This window comes from Passer montanus, unplaced genomic scaffold, assembly GCF_014805655.1.
Source record: "Passer montanus isolate IOZ18808 unplaced genomic scaffold, ASM1480565v1 scaffold114, whole genome shotgun sequence".
Classification (NCBI taxonomy): Eukaryota; Metazoa; Chordata; class Aves; order Passeriformes; family Passeridae; genus Passer; species Passer montanus.
The window spans coordinates 1,288,023-1,314,510 of record NW_024358058.1 but is presented as its reverse complement, the minus strand read 5'-3'; the positions used below and the strand labels follow the sequence as shown (position 1 = coordinate 1,314,510).

General features: G+C 52.2%; 1 protein-coding gene and 1 long non-coding RNA gene across 2 annotated transcripts; one reads left to right on the top strand and one right to left on the bottom strand.

Annotated features, from left to right (window-relative positions):
• Positions 1–1,335: 1,335 nt before the first annotated feature.
• Positions 1,336–9,670, top strand: LOC120496390. The gene is made up of 3 exons (XR_005626291.1): positions 1,336–1,506; positions 2,536–2,680; positions 9,062–9,670. It is a non-coding gene; the product is annotated as an uncharacterized LOC120496390 (long non-coding RNA).
• SCAMP4 (secretory carrier membrane protein 4) lies at positions 5,117–26,488 on the bottom strand. The gene is made up of 8 exons (XM_039696795.1): positions 26,356–26,488; positions 21,107–21,177; positions 20,657–20,710; positions 17,769–17,897; positions 14,007–14,163; positions 10,998–11,099; positions 9,688–9,805; positions 5,117–8,050 (listed from the first exon to the last, which is right to left on the bottom strand). Exons 3-8 carry the CDS (start codon positions 20,661–20,663, stop codon positions 7,874–7,876), a joined length of 690 nt encoding a protein of 229 aa, XP_039552729.1. The 5' UTR covers positions 20,664–20,710; positions 21,107–21,177; positions 26,356–26,488; the 3' UTR covers positions 5,117–7,873.

Below are 26,488 nucleotides of genomic sequence, written 5' to 3'. Positions count from 1 at the left end.
CTAACCAGGAGGAGATCAAACCCTAAGGCACAGAGAGCAGCCACCTCTCCAGGCTGAGGGATCTGAGCCCCTCCAGATCTCACGTTCCCACAGACCTGAGCATGCTGGTGTGGGACCAGTCAGCACCACAACCCTCCCAGCACCCCAAAGCTGCTCACGAGTGATAAAACACTGACCAAACAACGTCCCTATCTGCAACGTACCAAATTAAAACAAAACCAACAAATCTTTGGCAAGTTCCTCACAGCAGATAAGCCTATCCTGCCCCGGCAAAGGCTCCCCATGGAGGCCTCCTGCCCTAATTTGCAGCAATTCTTTGTCAGACCACTGGCAAACACCAAACGTTTGCTCCGATCTGTTACATAAGGCCCAATTTTTAAACCTATGTGCTGGCCGTGGGGAGATGGGGGCACACTGTGTGTGGCAGCCTGACAGGGCAGCCTGGCTGGCAGGTGAACTCACACACCCCTCAGAATGCACTTCCACACCTCCAACCACTTGTTGTGCGGAAGGAAAACAAACAGATTAGTTAAGGAGGCAACTTCCAAAGGTTTTACAAACCTTTTAACCCGGGTCCAGGCTAAATTGAACTGTTTGGAACGGACTGATATCATGGCAACTCAAAAGGGGTTTGTGAAACTTTGCTTTTTAACTTTAAAATACACCAAACACGGCAAGTCTTCGTGTTGCCCGGCACACAAAAGAAAAGGCACCTTCCTGACCATCCCCACAACTTCCCGTTGTTGGCTCCCCGAGATGCAGAGCAGCTCCCTCCTGCCAGCCAGCGCCGGGAGCCACGGGCCTGCCCGGCAGAGCCGCTGCTCGTCTGCAAACCTCAGAGCAGCTCGAGTGGCTCCTGTCTGCTGGGGGCAGGAGGGGGAGGGCACTTTTCCCTTTTCTCACATTCATCCTCACCCGCTCCGCTGAAGGAAAAAAAGCCGTTTTAAACGCCAGGTTCAGCACGGTCCTCTCCCCACATAAACACTTCCCGGCCCCTCTGGAGGGAGGAAAGCCACATACAAAGGAGCCCACATCCTGCGAGGCTGGGGCAGGCGGGCAGGGGGCACGGCGGGACCATCGGAGCCCATCCCCGCCGCCCGCCCGGCCTCGGGGCACCGGGGGGCTCGCAGCCCTTCCCCGGGGCCGCAGAACAGGCACGGCCGGGAGGGGACGGGGCGAGGCGGCCCCGGGCCCTCACACCCGGCCCGGCCCNATACGGGCCGCGGGGCGGAGCGCGGCGCAAGCGCAGCGGGCGCGAGGGTGGCGGCGCGGCGGCGCTGGCGTAGGGCGCGTTCGGGAATAGCGGCCGGCAGGCGGCGGCGCGGCTTTGCGGCAGCGCCGCGCGCTTTACGGCAGCTGCGGTTAACCCCGCGCTGCCCGGCGCCGCTGTCGGGACAGGCGCCGCTATCGCGACAGGGCCGCGCTGCCTCGGCGCCCTGCGGCGGGGAGCGGCTCCCACAGGGAGCACACCGCGCTCCGAGGGTGCTGCAGGGCCCGGCCGCACTGGTGGGTGGGGCTCCGGTGTGGGTTATCGCGCTGCTGTCGCGATATGGATGCCGCTGTCCCCCGGGTGGGCACGGGCCTGCTGCAGGGAACGGCGTGGGGGGAATGGAGCCGGTGATAGGGGACAGGCCCTGATGTGCGAGTGAGCCCCGCGCCGGGTACAGCCCTGTTCTGGGGTAAATCCCTGTTCTGGGGTACAGCCCTTGTTTTGGGGTAAATCCCTGTTCTGGGGTAAATCCCTGTTTTGGGGTAAAGCTCCTCTTTTGGGGTACAGCCCTTGTTTTGGGGTAAATCCCTGTTCTGGGGTAAATCCCTGTTTTGGGGGGGATTCCTGTTTTGAGGCACAGCCCCTGCTTTGGCGTACAGCCCCTGTTTTGGGGTAAAGCTCTTGTTTTGGGGTACATCCCTGTTTTGGGGTACAGCCCCTGTTTTGGGGTAAAGCACCTGTTTTGAGGTACATCGCTGTTTTGGGGTACAGCCCTTGTTTTGGGGTACAGCCCCTGTTTTGGGGTAAAGCACCTGTTTTGAGGTACATCCCTGTTTTGGGGTACATCCCTGTTTTGGGATAAAGCTCTTGTTTTGGGGTACAGCCCCTGCTCTGGGGTACAGCCCCTTTTGGGGCACAGTTCCCTCATCCCCACATTCATCCACACTCCAGGTCCTCGGGGGCAACCTCGGGACAGGGACTGGGGGTCCACACCCCACCAGTGGGGACAGAGGGAAGTCAGGGTGGGATTTTAGGGATTTTACAGGCACTGTCACCTTTTTGGGGACACCAGCCCCGAGCAGAGCCACTCTGAGGGAAACTGAGGCACTGCCATCCCACTGCCTTGCAGGGAACAGAGCTCCAGGACTGTGGGATGTGCTGGGACAGTGTGGGGGTTTTAGTTTGGGCAGAAATACTAATTTGGGTTTGCTAATTGGAGACTTCCTTAATTTTGAGATTTTTTTTGTTTTTGAGATCACGTGCTGTGGGGTGTCCTGAGCAGGGACACAGACCCCACTGCCACCTCCTGATTTTCTCCTTCACAGACCCCACTGCCTTTCATTTTCTCCTGATTCTCACCCAGGGACAAACACTCCATCCCAGAACCCCCCCAGCGAAGGAGGGCACAGCCAGAGGATCATTTCCTTCTCACCCCTTTTCTTCTCAGCCCCCAAGTTTGAGGCTCTCAGGGTAAGGCTGGAGGGAGGGGACACCCCTGCACAACCCTGCTGGTCACATCTTCAGCACAGCGTGGAGCAGATGCACCCCAAAAGTATTTTCAGGCAATATTGTGAATGTGTGTGGCTTTGGGGGACAATCAGGTCCAGCCACCAGCATCACCCCAAGCACCCATTTCAGCATTTCCAACTGCTTGAGTTGGTTCTCCTCCTGTCACAGAAATGTTCCAGGGAAAAGCTCTCCCAACAACGTTTGGCTGGAGGACTTTTCCCTGTGGGTGTTTGCTCCTCCAAAAAAAGCTGATTTTAGAGCATCAGGAAAATTCTGAACGCGTGAATTCCAACTGCTCCCATCCTGTTCCTGTGTTGTGGCCTGGCTCAGGAGGGTGCTGAGGTGCTGTGACACATGTCCTGCCCCGGTGGAGAGGATAAAATCACCCCCTGGGAGAATAAAATTGCCCCTTGAGAGGATAAAATCACCACTGAGGAAGATAAAATCACTCCTGGAGAGGATAAAATCCTCCTGGAACCCTCCCTTTCCTATCTGCCCCATCCCACCCCCCAAACTCTGCAATTTTGTGGTGATTTCACACACTTTGGGAACTCACAAGTTGTTCAGATGTTTGGCTGGGGAATTGAACCACCCTCTGGAGCAGGAGAGTGGGGAAGAAAGGAGTTTGGGTTTTATTTCAAGGCAGATCTCCAGCGGTGAGCACACGCTGTGCCAAAGGCCTGCAGAGACACGAGCAGCTCATGCCACGGAAGCAGCACGGGGAGCAAGGGAATCCAGGGAATTTCTGCTGGGAAATCATCCAGCCAGGAGCCCTGGCCCTCTCCTGGGGGCACCACACAGTTTGGGCTCATTCACAAGCAGACAACACAAAGGGACCACTGTGACTGCTCGGGAGAACGAGGAGTGAGCTGCTCCAGGGTGGGTGGCAGCACCTTCCAGCTGGAACTGCAGAGGGACAGAAACACAGCAAGAACCAGAGAAAGGAAAAGCCAGGCCCTCAAAGTGCCCCTCACACCCTGGTGCCAGCAATCCAGAGCTTTTTGGAGCTCCTCAGGGTGGTGGGCTGAGCTTGGCTGTACCCCCATTCCTGACAAACCCTGCCCGGTCCTCCTGCAGCAGAGGCAAAAATCCCCTCATTGCAAGTGCCAAGGTCCTGCTCGAGCAACAGCTGGAGCAGGAGCTTAAAATGTGCCTCATGCTCAGATCTTGAGGCTCTGGAGCAAGAATTTGAGGGAAATCCAATTCATCCTCATGCTCAACACATCAGCAGCAGCTGTAGGGAAGCACTGTCAGAGAGAGAAGGGTGGTGAGGGCCAGGCAGGGGGAGCCTGGCACAGGGCTTTGGAGACAGGGACACACTGAGATCAGCAGATGTCACATCAACAGCTGGGAGGGACACGGCTCTTCTAGGATTAACTGTCTGCCATGGAGTGGGGCTGGGGTATGACACCACAAGATGGTGATTCCATACTCCCACCTGGAGTGTTGTGTCCAGCTCCAGGCCCCCACACAGCAAGGACATGGACCTGTGGGAATGAGGCCATGGAGATGCTGCCAGGGCTGGAGCCCCTCTGCTCTGAGCCAGGCTGGCAGAGCTGGGGCTGCTCCCCTGGACAAGAGAAGGCTCCAGGCAGAGCTCAGAGCCCCTGGCAGGGCCTGAAGGGGCTCCAGGAGAGCTGCAGAGGGACTGGGGACAAGGCCTGCAGGGACAGGAGCCAGGGAATGGCTGCCAGGGGCAGAGGGCAGGGCTGGATGGGAGATTGGGCAGGAATTGTTCCCTGGCAGGGTGGGCAGGCCCTGGCTTGGGGTGCCCAGAGCAGCTGTGGCTGCCCCTGGATCCCTGGCAGTGCCCAAGGTCATTGAGGCTTGTACAAACCTGGGATAGTGGAAGGAGTCCCTGCCATGGCAGGGGGTGGAATGGGATGGTCTTTGAGGTCCCTTCCAACTCAAATATTCTGGGATTCTGTGATAACTTTGGAAGAACATTTTGGGCAATAAATTCAGCCACATGCTAAAGGGATTCAAGTCACCTTCGCTGTCCAAGCCCTTTTACTCCAGGGGTAAGAGTCTCCTTCCAGGCAATAACTGGGGAAAGCAGACACCAGCACTAGCAGGGGCTCTCTGCACTATGGAGAGGCCACAAAAATGACCCCAGTGCTTGGGGGATGGGACTTTCTCCACACCTCTGCTCTCCCACTCCCATTGTTAGCATGGGAACAATGGCAGCACCTTTGGTCAAAGCTGCATCTCTAAGAGTACAAACCACAACAAGCCACTCACACCAGTCCCCAGCACAGAGGATGAGCCTCATCCATCAACGTGCTGTTCTTTCACAGAGAAAACAACATGAAGTGGGAGACTTTGGAGGAACACAGAGATTTTGCCATTTCCCTCTGCCAGATAACTCCGGTTACCTAGGAACAGACACTTCTCTGATGCGGCCAGTTCTCCTCATCAAGCACAGGATGAGCATTTATTGTCTTGTGATCAGGAGAAAAACACAAACAAAACCCAGAGCTCCACAGGTGACACGAAACATCACACACAGACACGCCACGTGACGCCCGACCACACCAGGAGCCAGGGCCGGGTTAATGGTGTTAAGAACTTTTAGAAATCTAATGTAAACATTTAAAAACATACAGAGGAGTCCAAAAAAAAAAAAAAAAGAAAAAAATTAAGCCATTTGTTCAGGCAGCGTGTTGGACTTTCTGGAATTAGAGTTTCTGGCATTGAAGAGGAGGGAGGGGAGGGGATGGAGCTCCCAGCTGGAGGTGCATTGATCTCCACAGGGATCTCAGGCAGTGCAGGCTAACAGGGTGTGATTTTGGTGTCCAGCTCCAACCATTCTGGTGGGCAGGCACCCCCTCTCCTTGCATCAAACATTTCCAGTGTGACTGAGGGTGGGTGCTTCAACACAGCCCCCAGATTCTCCAAGGGGAAAATCCCAAAGAGAAGCAGGATGTGGAGCCCCCAGCAACACTTCTCCTCTTGGTTCCTTCAAAACCTCCAACTTGACACATTGAAATGGGGCAGGTATCAAATGGTTTTGAAGAATTTTGGCAAGAGGATGGCAAGGGGCAGGACTGAGGGACACAGGTGCACCATGTCCTGGCTCCCAGGCGTGGCCAATCCCACCTTCAGCCCTCACCCCGTGGTGCATCCATCGTATTTCCAGGGAGTCAACGCCAGGCAGTTCTTCCATCACTCCGATGGCAAGCGACAAAGAACATTTAAAATTACACTTGACACTAGACAAAGGCACCTAAAAGCTTCACAATGCCATCAGGTCATGGTCTGTTAAGAAGGCTCCAAGAGCTCGTCCTCCCAAGCACATTGCACACTCTCCAGGAAAAACCCCTGGTGCTGGGAGCACATTGCACATCCCAGAGCCAGTGGAGGGCTGCTCCTGCAGCAGGGGTCAGTGTGGCTGTAAACGGAAATTTGGGGAAATCTGGGGTTGCTTTTGCTTTGGCCCTGGTAACACAGGGGTCTTGCAGATTCCAGACTGTGCTTCCCTCATTATTTACAGTGTGACACAGGACAAGTTAACAGGAAAACAGGGAATTCTGCAGGGGCGAGGGGGAAGCAGGAGCTCTCCTCTGTGTACTGTGATTTCATTAGATAAGGCACATGTAGAGAAAAAATTTCAAAAGACCACTTGCAAATCAATTCCACCTAGCTAGGACCATGTCTCTGTCCCTTTCCAGGAGCCAGTTGTGTTTTCCAGTTGCTCAGTGTGAATTTAGGAATTTGGAATAACCCCACCAACAGCCTGCCAAGGCAGCAGGCTCCGGGTCTGATCCCCAGGGTGCCCAACCCCTCCTAGGTCTCCCAAATGGAGCACTCTGGATCATTGGCCAAAACTTTGAGAGCCAAAGACTTGAAATACTCACTCCCTATAAAAAAATTGGGAACTGACCTCCCAGTTTGGACAGGTTTTAAAAAATTCACAGCAGGCTGAGGGGGAAGAGGAAAGCGCAGCCTTTGCTGCCTGGATCGCTGCAGGACACAGGGAATTGGATGGCTCAGGCACAGAATGGAGATGAATGACAAGGTGGAGGATAATCTCAGGGAAAACAATCCCTCCCAACAGCTTCATCCTCCCTTCAGCTGATTGCTGGAGAAAGGCAGGAATCTCTCCCTCAGGGAAGTCCTGCCAGCTACAGAGCCAACAGCAGCCATGAGGACTAACAAACTTCCCTTGGTCTCCCAGACCCCACTGTAATATCTGGAGTTCAGCTACACCAGAAGGCAGAATTAAACTATTCATTGTAACAGAAGCATTTCCAAACCCACTGGGGCTCCAGCACTGAGATCAATCATTATCTTGCATCCAGCACAAAACCTGGCTGGAAGTTACGTGGTGGGGAAATCTCGTGCTGAGTCCCTGCTCCAGGGTGAACATCACCAAGGCCCAGTGTCAGCTCTGCACTGGGTTTTGATTCAGGCTTTACAGAGAAATCATGAACCTAAGTTGATGAATCTGTACCTTTGGAACACACAGATCCAGCAAGAGGTTTTGGCAGCAGGGAAAGCAAGAGCTGTAGCATCACAACAGTCTGAGCAGGCAAAGGAGGATTGTGGGGACTTCCCATCCGAGGACTCACCCAGGGCACCTCTGTTACCTGCAGGGATCCTCCCACGGAGGGTGGAGCTTTCACAAATCACTTCAGTGTCACTAGTACCAAATCATTTAAATGCTGCATTTCCCTTAGAGTGAAAAATTCCACATTATTCATCCAGGAGAGTAAACACCAGTTGCTACTAATGCTCTGATTGCTTTTGCTACAGACGGCGTGGTGCTGTGCTGGGCATTCCATGGAAGCTGAGCAGGAGCAGGGGCAGGAGCAGCTGTGGGAGTGTTGCCATCGTGGGGAAGCTGAGCCTTTTCCAGGGATGGTCAGGAGAGGATTCCCTCAAGCAAGGGCAGCGAAGGGTTTGTTCTTAGTCTGCAACGAGGCAAATACTGGTGACTCAAGGCAAACAAAAAGCTTTCTGCCATGGCCGTGCAGTGCAGTGGAGGTGGGAAGGGCTGAGAGCACGGATATTCCTCAGGGATCAGGAGACAAGAACCAGAAAGGCCCTCGAGATGAGTGGGGTGCTTGGGAGGGAATGCAAATGATCTTTTCCAAGAACAAGAATAAAAAGACCAAAAAGGAGAGACTCCAGGCAGTTTGCAGCTGTTGCTGCTTAAGGCCATTGGTTTGCAGAGGGGTAGTTGGGCACTGTGGGGTACTCTGGCAGGCTGTTCCCAGAAAAATTGCTGTACTGGGCCTCCCTGCTGGGAGGGTTCCTCCATGCGCCGCTGTTCCACTCATCTTGAGCCTTCTGGAAGCTTCCACCAGCCCCTCGGTAGATTTTATGTACCTAAGGGATAAAAGGGAGGACAAGAGGAGAGTCAGCACCAGGAGCCCAGAGCTGGGCCCCTGCAGAGCCACTTGGCAACAGGATTTGTTCCTGTCTCTATGAAGAGCTGCATTTCTGAGGAACAAAGCACAAGAAATGCACTAATGCAGTGAACAGAGGTGCAGACAGAGAATATCAACCCAAAACTCGAACACATTCCAGCAGCATGCCCACAATTCAGGTGAGGGATCCCCCAGGCCAGGGGGGTCAAACCTCTCCAACACAGAGTCCAACACCACTGCTGCCACAGAGCTTCTGTTTTCCTCTCAGGATCCCCTTTGGTCAAGGTGATCCTGAGGAGTGTTAAAGTCTCTTTTCCCCACCCCAGCTGTTGAAGAAGAAGTCAGAAGTCTTCAGCTGTAGTTCTCCAGGTTGTTTATTATTTCTTATCTAAAACATTTTCTGTCTGGCTTGCTGAGGTCTGTTTTGCAGGTTAGTTTGAGGCACACTGCCCTCCCACGGTGCTGGTGTTGTCTTTTATACTATAAACTACTCCATATTTACTCAATATTTACAGTTATGTTCTAATACTTATCACTTATGTTAGACAGTGACTTTTTACTCTACACCAATCCCAAAGTGCCACCATCACCAAGAAGATGGAGGCTAGGAAGAAGCAGGAAGAAAGACAGGACAACACCTAAATTCTTCCGTTTTGTCCCTTAGACCCCCGTAGTCAAATTCTTCAAAATTTCACCTTTCACCCTGTGACAATTACTGTTATGTTACTTAAACTTTTGTGACTTGTAATTCTTCATATAACGTTGGTAATTTGCTCCATGGGTTGAGATCGAATTCTCAAGTGTCTCTGGCTTCCTGCCAGGGTCTCTGAGCCCCTGCCAGGATTTTGAGCTATCCAGGGCATCCAGAGGGATGTCTTGGGTTCTGCCAAAGCTTTCCAGAGTGTCCTACTACAAATCCTTGTTCCTGCAGAGACCCAATTCTCACCCTGCCATCTGGTTCCCATTGCAGATGCTTCACCAGGAGTAACAAATCATGGAATCACAGGATTGCTGAGGCTGGAAAAGACCTCCAAGACCACCAAGTCCAACCATCAGCCCAGCCCCACCATCATGTTCCCCACTAACCCATGTCCCCAAGGGCTACACCCACACATTTTTTGAACAACATCCCAGGGATGATGATTCCACCACCACCCTGGGCAGCCTGTTCCAACATTTTACAATCCTTTCTGTGAAAATAAATGTTTCCTAATATCCAATCCAAACCTCCCCCCTTCACAGAGCCTCAGGTTCCTCCACATGAAGCTTGCTTTGCATGACACAAAGCAACATCACCACATGACACCGTGACAATTTCCAGCCTGAGCTGTCTTGTGCTGTCTAGATTTGTCCTCCAGAAACTCTGAGAGCCATCAACTGACTGCACTGTGCAACCTTTCAAAGCAGTGATGGCTTGTGGTGGCTGCTGAGCTGCCTCTTCACATTATTGTGATACACAGCAGGGATTCTCCAAGGCAGAGAGGGATCTGAAGAATCCCAGAATCTCAGAATGGTTTGGGCTGGAAGGAACCTTAAATCTCATCTCATTGTGCTCCCCTGCCATGGGCAGGGACACCTTCCACTAGCAGAACCTACCCTTACAATGCAGATGAGCATTGCGACCGCTGACATGGTAAACATGATGGCAGGGAACAGCATGAACACAGCAGCTGCCACACTGGTGCTGAAGAAGGTGATGGCTGCCAACCATCCACTGGAAGAAACAGAAAAAGAGACACAACAGCATTATAATCTGCTTTTCAAAGTGTCCTTGTTATCAGACAAACTGTTGATGTGCTTCTAAGGCCCTGACAGAGGCTGCCCAGAGCAGCTGTGGCTGCCCCTGGATCTCTGGGAGTGTCCAAGGCCAGGCTGGACAGGGCTGGGAGCAGCCTGGGACAGTGGGAGGTGTCCCTGCCATGGCAGGGGCTGGAATGGGATGGGATTCAAGGTCCTTTTCAACCCAAAGCATTCTCTGTTTCTGTGATTAGTAACCTGGAAATAACAAGGCAGCTTTTAAGCTCCTGAAAAGGAAATGAACAATGAAGACAATTGACAGAATTCAGTGCAGGTATTTCCCCAAGATCTCAACTCTCACTTGCCAGCATCCCCCACTAATCCAGTCTGACAGCTTTAAGGGACAGCCAGCTGCATGGATTTTGGGAAGAGAAGACATATTCCCAAGGTGCTTTTGTTGTGCATCTAGAGACCAGAACTGGGATCAGGGAACACCAGAGTCCTTTCATTTACACTCCATCTCCATTCCTTTCTTGGCAAAAACCAGGTGAGGCATCAGCAATTCTGAAACCAGTGTTAAATGGAGTGCTAAGACTTTCCATTACTTGTAGTTTCAGCAGGAATTGCTCTCAAGTCTCTGTAGACAGGAAGTTAAAATGCCAAACAATAATAACACAACCAGGGACAGACACTGACAAGCCCCCATTTATTTTAGGAGAACTCTCACAGTACTTCTCATAGGCCAGCAATGAGTCACCACACTCAGCTCACCGTGTGCTGCCAGCACTGAGGGCAATGCTGAGCCTGACACGGGCTGCTACACGGCAAAAGAAATGGACACTGAGGGAAGAGGCTACAAAGAGCAACCAGGTGAAGATCACAGAATTATCTGGGTTGGAAGGGACCTTAAAGCCCAGCCAGACCACACGGGCAGGGACACCTTCCACTAGACCAAGCTGCTCCAAGTCCCATCCAACTTGGCCTTGATTTCTGCCCAACACAGCAATGAAACCCAAACTGTGCACCCCAAGAGCAGATACAGCTATGCCACTGGGGAAATCAGAAAGCTTCCTCCTCTCCACCTGGTACAGGCTCCCATCAGCCTCTCCAAGCCCATGGAAGCAGCCACAGCCCAGAGCTCCTGGGCCAGCTGGGACATTCCCACTTACCACGCTCCCCATCCGGAGAAGCCGATCGCCTGCAGCACCGTGAGGAGGAACTGTGCCCCAAAGATGAAGAAAAAGGCCATGAAATTAAAGGAACTGTCCGACCTGTGGAGAGAAAGGAGGTCAGGGGGGCACTGGCACCTTGTGCTGCTCCACACCCATGTCTGACCCCACCACCACATTCAAACCCCCCACAGTGGGGACTCCAGAGGGTTCCCTCCATGGCTGTGTGCTGGGAGGCTTCTCCCCCTTCCCTGGCAGTGAGAGCACACAGCTCCATGACTCAGCAGCACAGATTGTCTCCCAATAATCTGGCTCTTGCAGTTGCCCTCCCTGAGGAATTGCATGTATGATGACACACAAGGAGAGGCTGAGGGACACAAGTCTCCTACAGAGAGTCTGAATCATTCTCTGACTGAATGTCAGCCCAGCCTGACACCTGCCCAGCTCTGCCCTGGCAAGGAGGCACACAGGGGCCTGGTGCTGGCAGGCAGAGCTTGTCCATACACTAGAAAGGATCACTGAGCACAAGAATTCCAGCTGGGAATGTCTCAGTGTCTGCTTGTCATCACGTTCCCACACCCATGGTAAATAATCCAGCACTGGGACATCACAGGAGGGAAAACAGCCATGGGAGAGGTGGGTGGTACCCTGAAAGCAGGCACACTTCCCATCTCTGCAGGCTCCCCATCCTCAGGATGTACAGGTGAGGTCCTTGAGTTTATGCAGGTACAATAATTAGCATGAAAATGACCCCAAGCAAGATGCTGACCAGAGACATTCACAGTCTCTGTCATGGGTGCACTGGGGGTCCAGCACTGCCCTGCCCAAGTCTGGGCTCTGTCATAACACATCTTCATCCCATCAAACCAGCCACATCTTAAGTTCCTCAAACTGTCATTTTTAATGATACAAATGATTATCATAACTCTTAAGGAACTCAAAGGGCCAATGATTTACCTACAGATCTACAAAAAAGATGCTTGTGAGGCAGTTTGGTGCAAAGGGGACTTAAGAAAAGAGCTGCAATCACTGCCAGCTCCTGCTTAAACCCTGAAAGTATTTAAATGCTTATTATTTTAATTATTTTTATTATGCTGATGATTGTTAGTTTTATAATTCTAGCCCCTGATGCCTTGGGAGGAGATGAGGGAGGTGAGGCACGTTGAGCAGCCTCCAGTCACACCCACGCTCCTCAGAGCTGCCCGTGCTGGTCTGGGTGTCACAGATGGTGGCTCTGGAAGATTTATTATCCTTGAGTATCCCCACAATCCCACCCTTCAAATACCACCTCAGAGTACAGCATTGAGAAAGAACTACTTTAGGCAGGGCCTGCTGACAGTGGTGCCTGTCAGAATCCAATTAACAAGGATTAGGCTCGAGGCTGAGCCTTCAAACAGACTCTTGCAACTCCAACCTGAAGGGGCTGGAGGAGTCTTCATTTGAAAGGATCTGCAGGAATTAGTGGGGATACAGAGAAAAGGTGATTTCTCATCCAGCTTTCTGGTGCAGATTTGCTACAGCTTTGCCCTAGCACCAAAGCTCTGCAGCTAATTTAATTTGGGATGCAGTGGGATGACGAAGGTTTTAGAGAAGCATCCTCACAGGATGTCACTCTGTCACAGGGTGCCAGCACTGAAGGGTGGCTTTCTCCAGGACAAGCAGGGCTGATTTTGCCTCTGCAATCACCACTTGTGATCCCAGCAGTGCTGCCCCTCTGCAGTGATTTCCAGCCCAACTGCTGTCCCAAGGGATGATCCCTGCTCTCCCCACTCTGTCCCTGGGGTTGAGTCTTTTTTTAACTGCAAGTCTCTGCACAGAGTAACCTCAGGGACCTCTCAGCATTCATTGCATAAACACATCCAAACAACGTTCAAGGAATAATGAGAAACGGCCCTTGTGGAGCCCGGGGGAAGTCAGCAGGGAGGAGTAATTTTTCCCAGACTTTAGAATGGAAATTCCTCTTTGAACAGAGCTCCAGGACTTGGAGGCCCTGGGGCTTCTGAGCTCAGCATGGGGACAAACTCCAGCCCCACAGGGCAAGAGTTCAGAGCTGGGATTTTCACGTCATTTGGAACTTTGAGACAAATCCAACCCTTCTCTTTCCAGCAGAAATGACCCTCCCCTGTACTCCATGATGCCACTGGTGATTTAACAGCGCCCAGTGCTGTGGGCACACAAAGCATCAGCTCAGAAGCACATTTAAACAATTAATTTATCAGGGGTTAGACAGGACCCACCTGTCACCCCCCATTTCCATCAGCTGCTTTTGCTGTCGTCCAAACCAGCTCATCACAGAGTCTGGTGAATAATCAAAATCCAGAGCATCCTACCAGAGCATCCTACACCTCCGGAGGGCAAACCCCTGACTGGTGTGTGGGGTGTGATGGTGGCACTGGGCAGGCCCCTCCTTTCCCCGTGTCAGGCTGGGAACTGCTCGAGCTAGGACCCTCCTAGCTCTGCCAGGCTTTACACATTAATGTTTGAGTGATGCCTCGTGGTCCACAGCAAATGCAAATGATTATTAATTAAAGCAAAAATGTAGGATGGCTTTAAATATTTGTGGAGTTTCAGAAGGACTGACTCCAGGGAACTGCTTTTATCTAAAAAGCTAAGCAGACAAGCTCTCAAGTAGCTGGAGACAGGAATCAGAAGAGTTCTCAAAAACTAATAATAGTCTTCCATCAAAATAAGCCTCAATGAAGCTTTACCCAATTAGTACCTATTTTAATGCTGCACTGAGATGAGGGTGCCGCTAAGTTTGAGATATTTAAGTAAAATATGAATTTAACCCTCTCAGAAGTGCCAAACTGCTCACCTCCAATCTTATGTGACCCTCAGTCCGGTATCTAGCATATAGAAGTAGCCACATTCTTCTTCATTTTGGAAGTAAACAAGACATTGTTTACTTCATCCCAGCCAGAGAGATCTGCCCCAGCAGCACTCCCCAGAACAACTGAGGAAACTTCCAGAGGGAACTGCACCAGAAGCACCTCCTGGGCTGGCACTCACCGGAAGGCTTTGTAGGCAGGTCGGAACCAGCAGACGTAGCCACAGGGGCTGAAGAGGACCAGCCAGAGGATGGCCAGGCCAAAGTTGGCCCCGTAGCCTCCCCCGATCCACCAGGCCAGGCAGGCAATGAGGTTCACGGCCAGCGTGATGCAGTAAACTGGGGAGAGGGCACAGGAGAGAACGTGGGCTGCAGCACTGCCAGGACTTCGGGAGAAAAGGAAACAAAAGATAATGGCTGGGGCTCTGTGAGGGGCTTGGCATGGAGCTCAGGGCAAGGCTCTTGCCCCCGAGGGTGCTGGCACTGCCCAGGCTGCCCAGGGAATGGTCCCGGCCCCAAGGCTGCCAGAGCTCCAGGAGCGTTTGGACAGCACTGCCAGGGCTGCTCAGGGTGGGGCTGTTGGGGTCTCCTGGACTGATGGTCCCTGTGGATCCCTGCTAACTCAGGATACCCCAGGACTCTGTGAAGCCCCCAGGGTTACAGTGGGAAGGGCCCCTGGGGCAGCAGTGCAGCTGCTCTGAGCAAGGCACAGGCTGCTGTGTGACCTGGAGCTGGGAGCACAGGAACATCCAGCTCAGAGGGATCCTGCAGCACAGGGATGAGGGAACTCTTTTATGACCTGTCAAAGCATGGAGAGCTTAGGTAGCAACTGATGTGACCAATAGAAGACTCAGGCCAGTGTTATTATGAATTATGAGCAAGGTCTAATTTCCATTTATAGCCAAACCCCTTTGTGAGAGGAGAGGGGGGTGACCCCAGCCCTGCCCCTGCCTGTGTGGGGCTGCCTCAGGAGCCATCTCTGAGCCAGCTCAGTGCCTTGCAGGCTCTCTCTCTGCTTCCCTGGGCCTCTGAGGAAGCCTGGATATCAGCCTGAGGCCTTGGCAGTGCTGCCTTGAGCAAGGGGATAAACAAACTCCAATCAAGCTGAGAATATGGGACCACAGGGGTGGCTTAGAGGCCTTTTCACATCCCTGTTCCTGTCACTTGGATAAAAAGGAACAGTTGACAAAGGCCCCCAGGGCACAGCACTGCTGCACTAAGCAGTACTTAGTATATGAAGGGCTGCAGCTCCCCATTTTCCTGGAGGTCACATCTCTGGAAAGGGGGTTCAGCCCCAAGCCAGGGGCTCCCCACAGCTGTCCCTGCATCCCCCCAAGCTCTGCCAGGCTCAAAGATGCCAATTTACAAGCTCCTGTTTTGGAAAACTGCTGGTGACTCTTCAAACCCTTTGTGGTAACCTGTATCAACAAGCACAGAGAAAGGAGAAGGTGGAAGGTCCAAACACCAAACTCCTCCAGCACAGCCTGGTGATAAACTCATGGTGACACTCTGGACCTTGGCCTCATTCAGGCAAAATTAAACCCTGGATTTCTCTTCACCTGTGCCAAGGGAACGTGCCCTGCCCATGCCCCACTCCACTCCCTGCCATGGCTCTGCAGCTCATCTGCTCATCACTGCCTTGGCCCTCCTGGGCACTGACCCACCTGCCTCCACACAGCCTGGGGGTCCTAAACAACTGCAAGGTTTTATGGTCACAAAATCATACTGACAACACAGTCAGGGGAGCAAAACCTATACCCAGCTGCTACTTCTGACTTACACATAGCCTGAGAGTAAAATAAAACATTGTTTTACTGCAAAGAAAATGTCTTCTGAGTAGCCAACAAAGCTTTGTACACAATGGTTTGGATGTGTCTTAATGTTGGGGGGAAGAATATTAGTTCTTTAAACTAATTAATTCTACGTATTTAAACTAACAGTTTGAAGATTCCCCATCCCTGGAAGTGTCCCAGGCCAGGCTGGACAGGGTTTGGAACACCCTGGGATAGTGGAAGGTGTCCCTGCCCGTGACAGGGGGTGGCACTGGATGGGCTTTAAGGTAATTCCAACCCAAACCATTCAGGGATTCCATGAATCTGTGATATTTCAGTTACACACTACTTAGCTGTACTTCTCCAAATATTCATTTTCAGAAGCTATTTATTCTCCAAAAGTTACTTATTTTAAAATACCCAACAAAACAACACCAAGCCAGGGGTATCTACAAAGTTTTAAGGAACTTTTGGCTCTCCCTGTGCCTCAGGTTGGAGTTTGCTCTCCAGCAGTGGGAGCTCTGGTACAACCTTCCCCAAACCTCTCTCCACCTTAATCCAGTGCTCACATCCAATTAAAGTAATGAGCAATCACCCTTCCAGCAACGACTTGTGTGTTTCCACTTTTCAAAACTGCCCTTTCCTTGTTTACCTTCTTCCCTTTACACATCTCTCTCCAGCCCACGCCAAAAATTCAGGGAGACCCCCAAAGGAAGTGCACTGCAGATGGAAATGTGAAACTCCTGAGTGCAGGAGATGGAAATGTGAAACTCCTGGTGCAGATGGCAGCTCTCCTGGCCATGCCCAAATCCCTGGCTCTCCTCCAGCCTGCCATTAACTCGACTGAGGGACTCTTTGTTTTGGGAGAGGGGAGGACAAAGGCGGCTTTACAGCTTCGACATCGCACCAGTGAGTCTGGAGGGACAGGCAGCTTCTTCAGGCAAGAAAATTACAGAGCTCATTGCAGCAGCTCCACATAACCAAAGAACAATGGAGCCATGGATTATGCCATTATTTATGCACACAAATCTCTCTCCTACACACATCCCGTGCATCTGGAATAAAAGCCACGCCACCAAATGCAGAGCTGGCAGAAAACAAGCTTTCCTTCAGTGAGAAGGGTAAAGAGGATGACAAGCATTTGGGGGGAAAAAAGATAAGCAAGGCAAAAAGATTCTTAATCTTGCAAAGCATTCCCTGTGGTTTCCTAGGCCTGCCACACCGATTTCATTCCTTGCAGAAGAATGGTCAATTTTCATTCCTGGTTCCTCAATGGCTAAGGCAAACAACAGGAGCCCAGGGCCAGGAGCTCTGTTCACAGGGTATCAGCACATCACCAGCTGTGACAGGATCAGTTCCCAGCTCCAGCAGGATGTTTGGGGGGCTCTGGAGAGCTAAGGGAGAGCCAGCATGCAGCTAGAAGATACTGCTTCCATTAGGAAGGGAAATGTGGGAATAAGAGGGAATTCTGGCCTTTCTAGAGCAAGGTGGGGAGCCAGGTAGCAGCGAATGTCTGAAATTCTCCTATTCCTCTTACTTTAGGGGAACGAGGAATTTCCTTAAGGTAGCTATTTTTGGGAGTTAAATAGGGTTTAAAAAAGGCTGGAGAGGGACTTGGGACAAGGGATGGAGGGACAGGAGCCAGGGAATGGCTGCCAGTGCCACAGGGCAGGGCTGGATGGGAGATTGGGCAGGAATTGTTCCCTGGCAGGGTGGGCAGGCCCTGGCTTGGGGTGCCCAGAGCAGCTGTGGCTGCCCCTGGATCCCTGGCAGTGCCCAAGGCCAGGCTAGGCAGGGCTGGGAGCAGCCTGGGACAGTGGGAGGTGTCCCTGCCATGGCAGGGCTGGCACTGGATGGGATTTAGGGTCCCTTCCCACCCAAACCAGTCTGGAATTCTATGATCATTTGACATTAATAAAGGTATCAAACATGGTCTGCTTTCTCCCTCAGATTTACTATTAGACTTTTCCAGCACTGATACTCTCCTTTCTTCAAGATCCCTCAAGGATTCAAGGCACAGCAGCTTAAAATTCAGGTATAAAGTTATATTAGAGTATTCTAAGGGGGATCATTGCTCCTCATCAAAACTTTAAAGCACATTAGTCATTGAGATCTATGGGGTTTTACTACACAAATACCTTTTTCCAGCACAGCTGTTTTTATTCAACTTACAGATCCACACATGATAGATTCTCTTCACCAGGAACTGGTAATCGATGGGGATTTCATCAGCAAAATTCTGGTAGAAACATGGTTTCAGAGGGATGAACTTGGGGAGCGGTGGGAAGTTATTCACCTTTTCTGGAACACAGAACACACATTTCAGCTGGGAGCAGAAATGCCTTGTATCCTCCACACCTTCCCAGCAGTGCTGCGTGTTCATCTTCTCCCCAGACCACAAATATATTGGTTTTCTTCCTCAGCAGTGGACAGGACATTTGTTCTGCTACACACAAGGCTGAGAGAGGGGAATAGGAACAAGCTAATAAACACCACGTGGATTTAACATCTTTACACATCAGTGTGAAGTTGTGTGAAAGGTGCTGCAAGGAAAAAAAAAAAACACTTTAAAGCTCCAGGATGAGCTGCCTCAGGAAGGGGGAGGTGTCAGCAACATCTGGGGGAAACAGCTGCACAGAGGTGTTCAATTACAACCCTGCAAAAATCCACAGCAAGAGGAAAGAAAGGCTGGGGGGTGTCCAGACAAGCAGATTTACCTTCAGCCACCAGCTCTGGGTAGGCAGGAGCATGTCCTGGCCATGGGTCAGGCCTCAGGACCTGTTGTAGCCTGGGACAATAAGGAATTGTGTACCCAGGTATCACCCAGTTCATGGAGTAAGTCAGAGTTGGGAAGGAATTCCTGTCCCTGGCTTGGGGTGCCCAGAGCAGCTGTGGCTGCCCCTGGATCCCTGGCAGTGCCCAAGGCCAGGCTGGACAGGGCTGGGAGCAGCCTGGGACAGTGGGAGGTGTCCCTGCAGGGCTGGCACTGGATGGGCTTTGACGTCCCCTCCAACCCAAACCATTTTGTGATTCCATGATTCTGTGTCAGGGATGATCTTGTTTTGAAAAAATACAAGATTTTTAATGGAAAAGGGTACATTCAAGTTTTTCCTGCAAGGTTAAGGCATAGGGAAAAAAAAAGCAACGAAAAAAAGAAAAAGCTTTGCATTCAGAGACAATAAATCAGCAATTGCTGCCAAAAGCTATATGGTGAAGAAAACTCTACCTTGGGAAGAATTTCTGTTTTAAAATCAAGTAATTAAATGCCTAAATCCTCAGCTGCTGTCAGCTCCCAGATTTGTCTGTGTGTGCCTGGATGTGTGCTCCTACATGTTTGGGAATGTTTGCTCTTGCCTTCCAGAGCTGATTAAAGTTTGATTCCAGGGCATTGTGACTAATTGTCTCTAGCCTCCTTCAGCCCCAGTAAACAGAATTAAAAACAACCAGAGGAAGAGATGAAGAATGTCCTGGGAAAACCTCCAAATGGCACAGGAGACAAGAGGAAATGTCTGAACAAGAACTGTCAGCACAAGAGTTCCCCTTCCCTTCCCATTATCTCCGGCTGAGGAGACATTTTGCAGGAGCAGCTCCTCAGCTCTCTTTGAAGGTTGGCAGGGAAGAGCCTGGAGCTGCAGCCAGGCTTGAGGAAGGAAAAAGGCTTTCCCTCATGCATATTTTCACACAGAAAATATGGTGAGAACACCCACTGGGAATACATCAGAAGTAGCTATGGAAAAATATCTGAAGTCACCAGCCCAATTTGACTTCTCCTGATAAAAACAAACATCAAGCCCCTCCTCACCCCTCTCCCTTAAACCCACTTTACATTCATTCAGATGCTCTCCAGGCTGGTTTGAGTTACTGGTTAACACCACTGCTGACTCCATCCATGGAGAGCTGATGGCCCACGGATGCTTTCAAAGTCCACAGCAATTTGGGCTCCTCTGCATTAATTTTTTGTTTGCTGTAAACACCTAATGGGATTTCTCCTGCACAGTGTGTCCCTGCAGCCTAGAAAGGGATTTAACAATGCTGGATCAAGGGAAAGGGAGGGGACACAGCTTTTAAAGCTGAAAGAACAGGTCTCTAGGGAAGCCAGGAAGACCAAGATTAATCAATCACAGTAAAAGCAGATTCTCTAACATTTTTTTTTTCTGAGGGATGAGGAAACTTTTGTTCTGTCCCTCTTCAACAGCTGAAGCTGCAGATTGTTCCTTTGGTTCTGCTCTCTCCCATTTTCTGTCATGGACAGAGCTGCTGCCAGCTACCAGTGCAGAGCTCCCACATGGTGGGGCCAAAACCAAGCAGCCACTGCAGTTTGTCATTTTTCAAGCTCATAAAAATGGTCCAAACATCCCCAGGATTGTTTGCTAGGTACACAAAGCTGGGGATTACACCTCTTCTCTGCTGCTGCCCAGCTGCTGCTCACCTCCTCCCACCCAGAGACCCTGCAGTTGCCAGCTGTTCTGGGTTACTTCTGAGATTAGACAAAATAAATTATGTGAAAATATCCCCTTTTATGTCTGACTGCAGAGCTTGGAGTGCTACAGCTCTCTCATCAAGGCTGGGATCAGCACATCTGATCAGCAAATGAGCCCCATGCTTCAAAAACCAAACTGCACCATCCATGAGCAGCAGCTGGAGGCAAATTCCAGACTTCCTCTTATTTTAAAAAAGGTTGGAATTTTGTTACTAGTTTTACTGCAAGTATAATTCAGACGGATTAATGTCAATAGCACAGCTAGGAACACTGTGGAAAGCCTCTGGAAAGAAGGAATTATTCTCATGTACTTTGTTTCTGAATAAATTCCACTCCCATAAAACTTTCAAGCAAGTCACACCTGAACCTTTATCACCTGAGCAGAAACCTCAGGTGACAGATCAGGACACAGCAGGAAAGTGAATGTGACCAAGGCAAGAGAAGTAGCTGAAGAGCTTTAGGGATCACCAAGGTCTTGGAGAGGGACACAGGTCACATTCCTGACATGTTACAGCCACCACAGCATCATGAACAACTCTGAAACCACTCTCCTTACTGGCTGTACCTGAGGTGCTCTTACCTGCCATTTCTAACACTTGTGTTCCCTGGTGAGGTTTCAGACAGAGCAATAGATCTGTTGGAGAAAGAAAATCAGGTCAGCACATGCCACTAAGCAGCACCCAGAGAACCTCCTGGAACTGGGAATGTTCCCAGTGTGTGACAAACATGAGCCCAGGGCTCCCACTACAAACTACTCGTGGCCATCACCCAGAGGAGGAAGGCTGGAGCCCCCCAAACAGGATCCTGATTTCTCCTTGGGCAGAGGAAGCTCTGGCAGCACCTCATTCAGCCACTTGGGAGGTTTGTATTATCCAGAAGCAAACAAAAGTGCCCCTGGCACCCCCTGGCAAAGGCTGAGGATGCTCAGGGAGCCCCTGCCAGAGCACCTGCAGCTCCCAGGGGCAGCCACAGAGCTCAGGGTGGGACCCAGCAGAGCTCATACATTGGAAGAGAAATGTGTAGAGCTCACCAGACTTAATGCCTCATGGAGGTGTTGAGATGATTTGTTGGCTCCTGGCTCCCTGTGGTGCTTCCCAGCTCCTGGAACAAACAGATAATCCCCGTTAGCTGGGCACTAAACTCCTGCTTAACAAAAAATAATCAGCTGGAACCAAACCAAACACCCCTTGTTATTTTAGAAATTCTGCACAAATGCAGATTCATTCTTCCTGTTACCAGCACTGAATGTGGCTGTAGCTCTGGCAGAAGCAAATCCTGGGAAGTTTACCCAGCATCAGCCGTGTTGCTGATTTTGGCAGAGCTGATCCCACAGATGAAATACACAGAGAGGTCTTTGCTGAGTTTTAATTCCACCCCTTCTTCCTTAAGGATAAAAACACCATGTGTCCCTACCTGCAAATCCCAGAATGGAAACACAGAACACACAAACCAACCCTGCAAACCAGCACTGTGGAGTCTGACAGCAATGAAAGGAGTCTAGACTAAAATCTGCCCCTAAAAACACCACCAGCAGCCTCAGCAGCGGGGTCAGAACAGCCACACTGTACCCAAATCCCTCAGGATTCACAGCAGCTGGTCCTGCTGCACCTTGGTGCTGTCCTCAGGTAAGGTCTGGAGGCTGCAGAGTTTTGCACTGGCACAGCTGTTTTCTTGGGTTGCTTTTGCTTTTCTTTTCATATGAGCTACTCTAACCCGGCCTGTGGAGACAGCAGCACCTGGGACTGTAGCAGAGCAGCCTGCTCTTCCTCTGCAGGGATGTACAAGCTTAAATATGTTTGCACAGAGGAAAACATATGATTTTCCTGGACCAGTCTCCAACAAGCCCCAGCGTGTGGACAGGAGGCTCTGTCCCCATCCCTGCCACAGCTGAGGCCTCAGGGCTGTCCCTCAACACCAACACTGCCCAACACCGTTTTGTGACTGCTGGTTTGGAAATGGGAGCCTTTTGCTTTGCATTTTTCAAATGTGTGAATAGAAAACAAAGGATGAAGATTGTTAAGAACACCATTAAGACTTCACCCCACCCTTCTGCAGCTGCTCCCAGTTGAGATCTGGGAATTTCAGGGGCAGAACAAATGGCCACCAACCAGCTACATTAAAGCACTAAGAGAGAGAAATCCTTTAGTGAAGAATGAGCCTGCAAATAATCCTCTTCTTCTTCAGAAGAGGATTATTTAGCTACTGCACTTCAGTGTTGGTGTCCTACAGCTGCAGAGAGGTGTTTGTCCACTGGAAAAAGGACCAGAAGGGAAGACTGAGGGGGACATTCCTGGCTTGACAGAGCCAGACAATGGATTTCCTGCAATGGCCAAACAATCCTTTTCCTGTGCCCTCCTCTCAAGGAGGCCTGTGGTGCTGTGGAGAGGCTTTAACTCAAATAAATAAATAAAACCGCCAGATAAAGCAGCATTCTGGTGATGGACCCCCTTCCATAGAAAGATGTGGATCCACAAAGCAGCATTAAGAACATTCTTTCAGCAAGGATAAGCACACATGGCCACGTTTTACACTGAGTAATCACTTCCTGAGATGTGCTGACCTTCCCAGATCCTGGTAAATGGATAGGGAGCCTCTTCCTAAGAATTTCTTCTGAATACCCAATCTAACCCTGCCCTCTGTCAGTCTGAAGCCATTCCCCCTTGTCCCTTCACTACACCCTCTTACAAACAGTCCCTCTCCAACACATAAATCAGATCTCTGTTCACGTGGGTATTTTCAGTTTAATTTGGAACAGGTGAAACCCAACACCCTGCACCCACTGCAGAGATTTCCTTAATCTATAACCCACTGCTTGTGGAGGGAGGAAAATCCCACACATGCTAAGGAAACTCTGGTGTGAAGTGAACTTCCTTTTTCCACCGTGCTCATCCATGGTCAATGAATAACTGCAAAGTTCACAGTCCAATGCACATGACTCAGGAGTCCACTGGAGACACTTGGAGCTTTTCTTCACCAGGACCTCGCAGACAAAATGCCCTGTGTCACCTCCAGGGACACCACTTCCCTCTCAAACCAAGACACAAACACAAGCAGTGCTGTTTTTCCAGGCAGACGACAACACGATTCCTTTGAATGTGACTGCAGTGTGAAACACTGCACCACCTCAGACTAGGGAAAATGTTGTGAAGGAATTCCTGTGGGAATCTGCTTTGAGGCACATTTTGAGTATCGCAGAATGTCCCTGCATCCAGGGCTGCCCCATCCCTGGGCAGGATCTGACTCTTGCCCTTGTCACTTGTCACATGGCTGGGGGCTGCTCAGGCCCCATTTGTCAGGGACTCCCTGTGGGGCCTCTCTGCCTTCCAAGGGGTCAGCAGTTCTTTCCAATTTAGTATCCCCAGCGAATTTACTGAGTATCCCCTGCATTCCTGCTACTGCAAAAACTACTCCTCAGTCCGCTATTCTGTCCATATCAAGTAATTTTGAAAGTTTGTTATTTCTCTCTGCTCCACTATCACAGAAAGGTGGCAGAGAACAAGCAAAAGCCAGGCCAGAAGAGGAGCAGACAGGGAGGTGGGAGAGCTGAATTCATTCCTGCTTTGTCAAACCCACCAAGTGACCTGGAGCATGTCCCCAAGACCAGATTCACAGGACACTGGCTCCTCTTGTGCCCTGCAGATGTCCCAGCCAATCTCAGAAGAGCCCAATAGCCCAAGCTTTCCATCCAACAGATCCCCCAGGTTCTGAGTCCTTGCTTTAGCATATTTTCTGTACTGCCTCTGTATTTTCACTCTGATTTGATGACTCTGCTCCCAGGGAACACGTGACAGGACAAGAGGAAATGGCCTCAAGCTGTGCCAGGGGAGGTTCAGGTTGGACATCAGGAATTTCTCCATGGAAAGGCTGCTCAGGCCTTGGCAGGGGCTGCCCAGGGAGGTCTGGAGCCCCCATCCCTGGGGGTGGTCCAAGGAAGGGCTGGATGTAGCACTCAGAGCTCTGGGCTGGGGACAAGGTGGGGATGGGGCACAGCTTGGACTCGATGACCTTGGAGGTATTTTCCAGCTGTAAGGACTGACTCTGTGATGCAGCAAGGCAAGCTTCCACACAATCCTGTACTCCAGGGTCTCACCCAGAGCACTTTGCCAAGAGCAAACAGAGGGGCAGGACCCCAGCACAGAGCAGAACTGCCCACACTCCCTCAACAGGGATTTAACCACAGCAACACAAGAGGAATGAGGAACCTGGGCACAACACACAATCCTGACAGCAGCTCAAGCTCAGCTTGGGGGAGGACCAGCAGCCTACCAGGCTTTCAGAACCCACCCTGAGCCAGCAGACCCCAGACCTTTCAGAAGAGCCTAAAAGGAATGAGACCCCTGCAGGGATCCCAGAGATCTGGGTTTGGAAACACCCAGCTCAGCAGAGAATCAGCGCAGCCTCTGCTGCTCCCAACACAAGCAAACGCCCTTCTCATGATCCCTCCAGTTGAATTTAAAGAGAAAGTGGTGGCCCTGCACTGGTTTCAAGACAAAAGGCTGGGTTTGAGCCTCTTCCAGATGCCCAGCTCCTACCAGGAACTTCCCAGAGAGCCCAAGGCAGCAGCAGCCACTGCAAAACCATCAGCTCAGCACTATAAACCCAGAGCTGACACAGCCTGGCTGTGGCAGTGCTTCCTGCCCCTGACGCACCCCCAGCCCTCACAGGGTGGGACACTGTCCCTGCAGTGACAACCAGCCAAAAAATAACTCCAAAAGCCACACACAACCAGTATGGCAGCAGCGCCCTGAGAAAAGGAGCAGGGGATAGTGAAGTTGCAAGGGTTATCCCCCTCCCACGTCATTCCAGGAGGCTCGTGGGGACTCCTGGCTATACAGGGGCTTCTGCTGCCCCATGTCTCCCCATCCTGGGGCTGGGGACACTGCACATGTGGGAGCAATTCCCCTCAGGGCTCCCCCAGCCTGTTTACACAGCCCTGTGCTGCCTCAGCAGGCGGGCAGGAGCCTTGATTTGCCTATGCAAAACCCACTGCAGACAAATATTGATTTTGGTACAACCACGTCCAGAAGTGAAGCGTGTCTGCTCAGGAACAGAAGCTCAGATGGCCCAAGAAGGCAGAAAGCACAGATGTGCTTAGGACACCAGCCTGTTCCACCCCTTGTCACCTGCTCAGACTGGCCTCACACAAAACAGCTGGATTGCAGACAGCAGCAAAAATATTAATTAGCCCAGAATAACACCAAAATGCAGGTAAATCAATCCACCAACTGCTTAATTTCTAACCCACTGCTCTCTTTATCACAGGTTCCACAAAGGAGTTTCTCGAGAGAGTTACAAAACGCTGAGACCAGAAGGGGAAATCAGAAGGGGAAATAAAACTACAACATCCAGGTGCTGTCTATCGAGGGCACCACACACACCTCCGGTACCCGAAGCACACAATCACAGAGGTTCACCCTCAAACCCCGGGGAGCCACGAACCTCCCCGGCGGGAGCGGGGCCGCTGCGTCACCGTGTCCCCGCTGCGCCCCCCGAGCGCTGCCAGCCGTGTCCCCGGGGCCAGGCCGGGAAGGAGAGGCGATTCCCGAGAGCCCTGGGCACGGCCGGAGCCGGCAGCCCCGGGGCTGGGGGTCCCGCCGGCTGCGGCACGCGGAACCCGGCTCCTCCCGGCGGGGCTGCCCCGGCTCCCTCACAGCCCACCCCGGCTCCCCTCACAGCCGGCCCCGGCTCCCCTCACAGCCGGCCCCCGTTCCCCTCACAGCCCGCCCCGGCTCCCCTCACAGCCGGCCCCGGCTCCCCTCACAGCCGGCCCCGGCTCCCCTCACAGCCGAACCCGGCTTCCCTCACAGCAGGCCCCCCCTCCCCTCACAGCCGGCCCCGGCTCCCCTCACAGCCGAACCCGGCTCCCCTCACAGCCGGCCCCCGTTCCCCTCACAGCCGAACTCGGCTCCCCTCACAGCCGGCCCCCGTTCCCCTCACAGCCGGCCCGTCCCCCCGGAGCTGTCCCCGACACCTCCCCAAGCGCAGCCCCGCCATCCTCCCCGGCACCCCCCGTTACACCCGGACTGAGGGAGCGGCACGGCCCCCGCTCGCCCCGAGCCCACCCGCAGCCTCCCGACCCCAGCTCCCCGCGCTGCTCCCCGCTCCTCCCCCGTGGCTCCCTGCTCCCCTCATCCCCCGGCTCCCCCTCCCGCGGCACCCCCCGACCCTCAGCTCCCTCTCCCGGCCCTCGGTTCCCCCCCGCCGCGCTTCTCCTCCCCGACCCCAGTCTCCTCCATCCCTCCGCCCGTGTCGCCCCCGGCCCGATCCCCCCGCGCCCACCTCAGCGAGCGCCCGGTCCCCGTCCCGCTCCCCTCGGGCCGCCGCGGGGCGCGCTGGGAAACAGAGTCCCGCCAGTCGCCGCCGCCGCTGCGCGCCCCGCTCCAAGAACTACAACTCCCAGAGTGCCTAGCGG

What these genes read in the sequence shown, in the direction of transcription:
- SCAMP4 (XM_039696795.1), bottom strand. An exon ending in CCTGCCTACAAAGCCTTCCG is followed by an intron (nt 11,100 to 14,006) that starts GTGAGTGCCAGC and finishes TTCTCTCCACAG; the next exon opens with GTCGGACAGTTCCTTTAATT. An exon ending in TGCTCATCTGCATTGTAAGG is followed by an intron (nt 8,051 to 9,687) that starts GTAGGTTCTGCT and finishes TTTATCCCTTAG; the next exon opens with GTACATAAAATCTACCGAGG.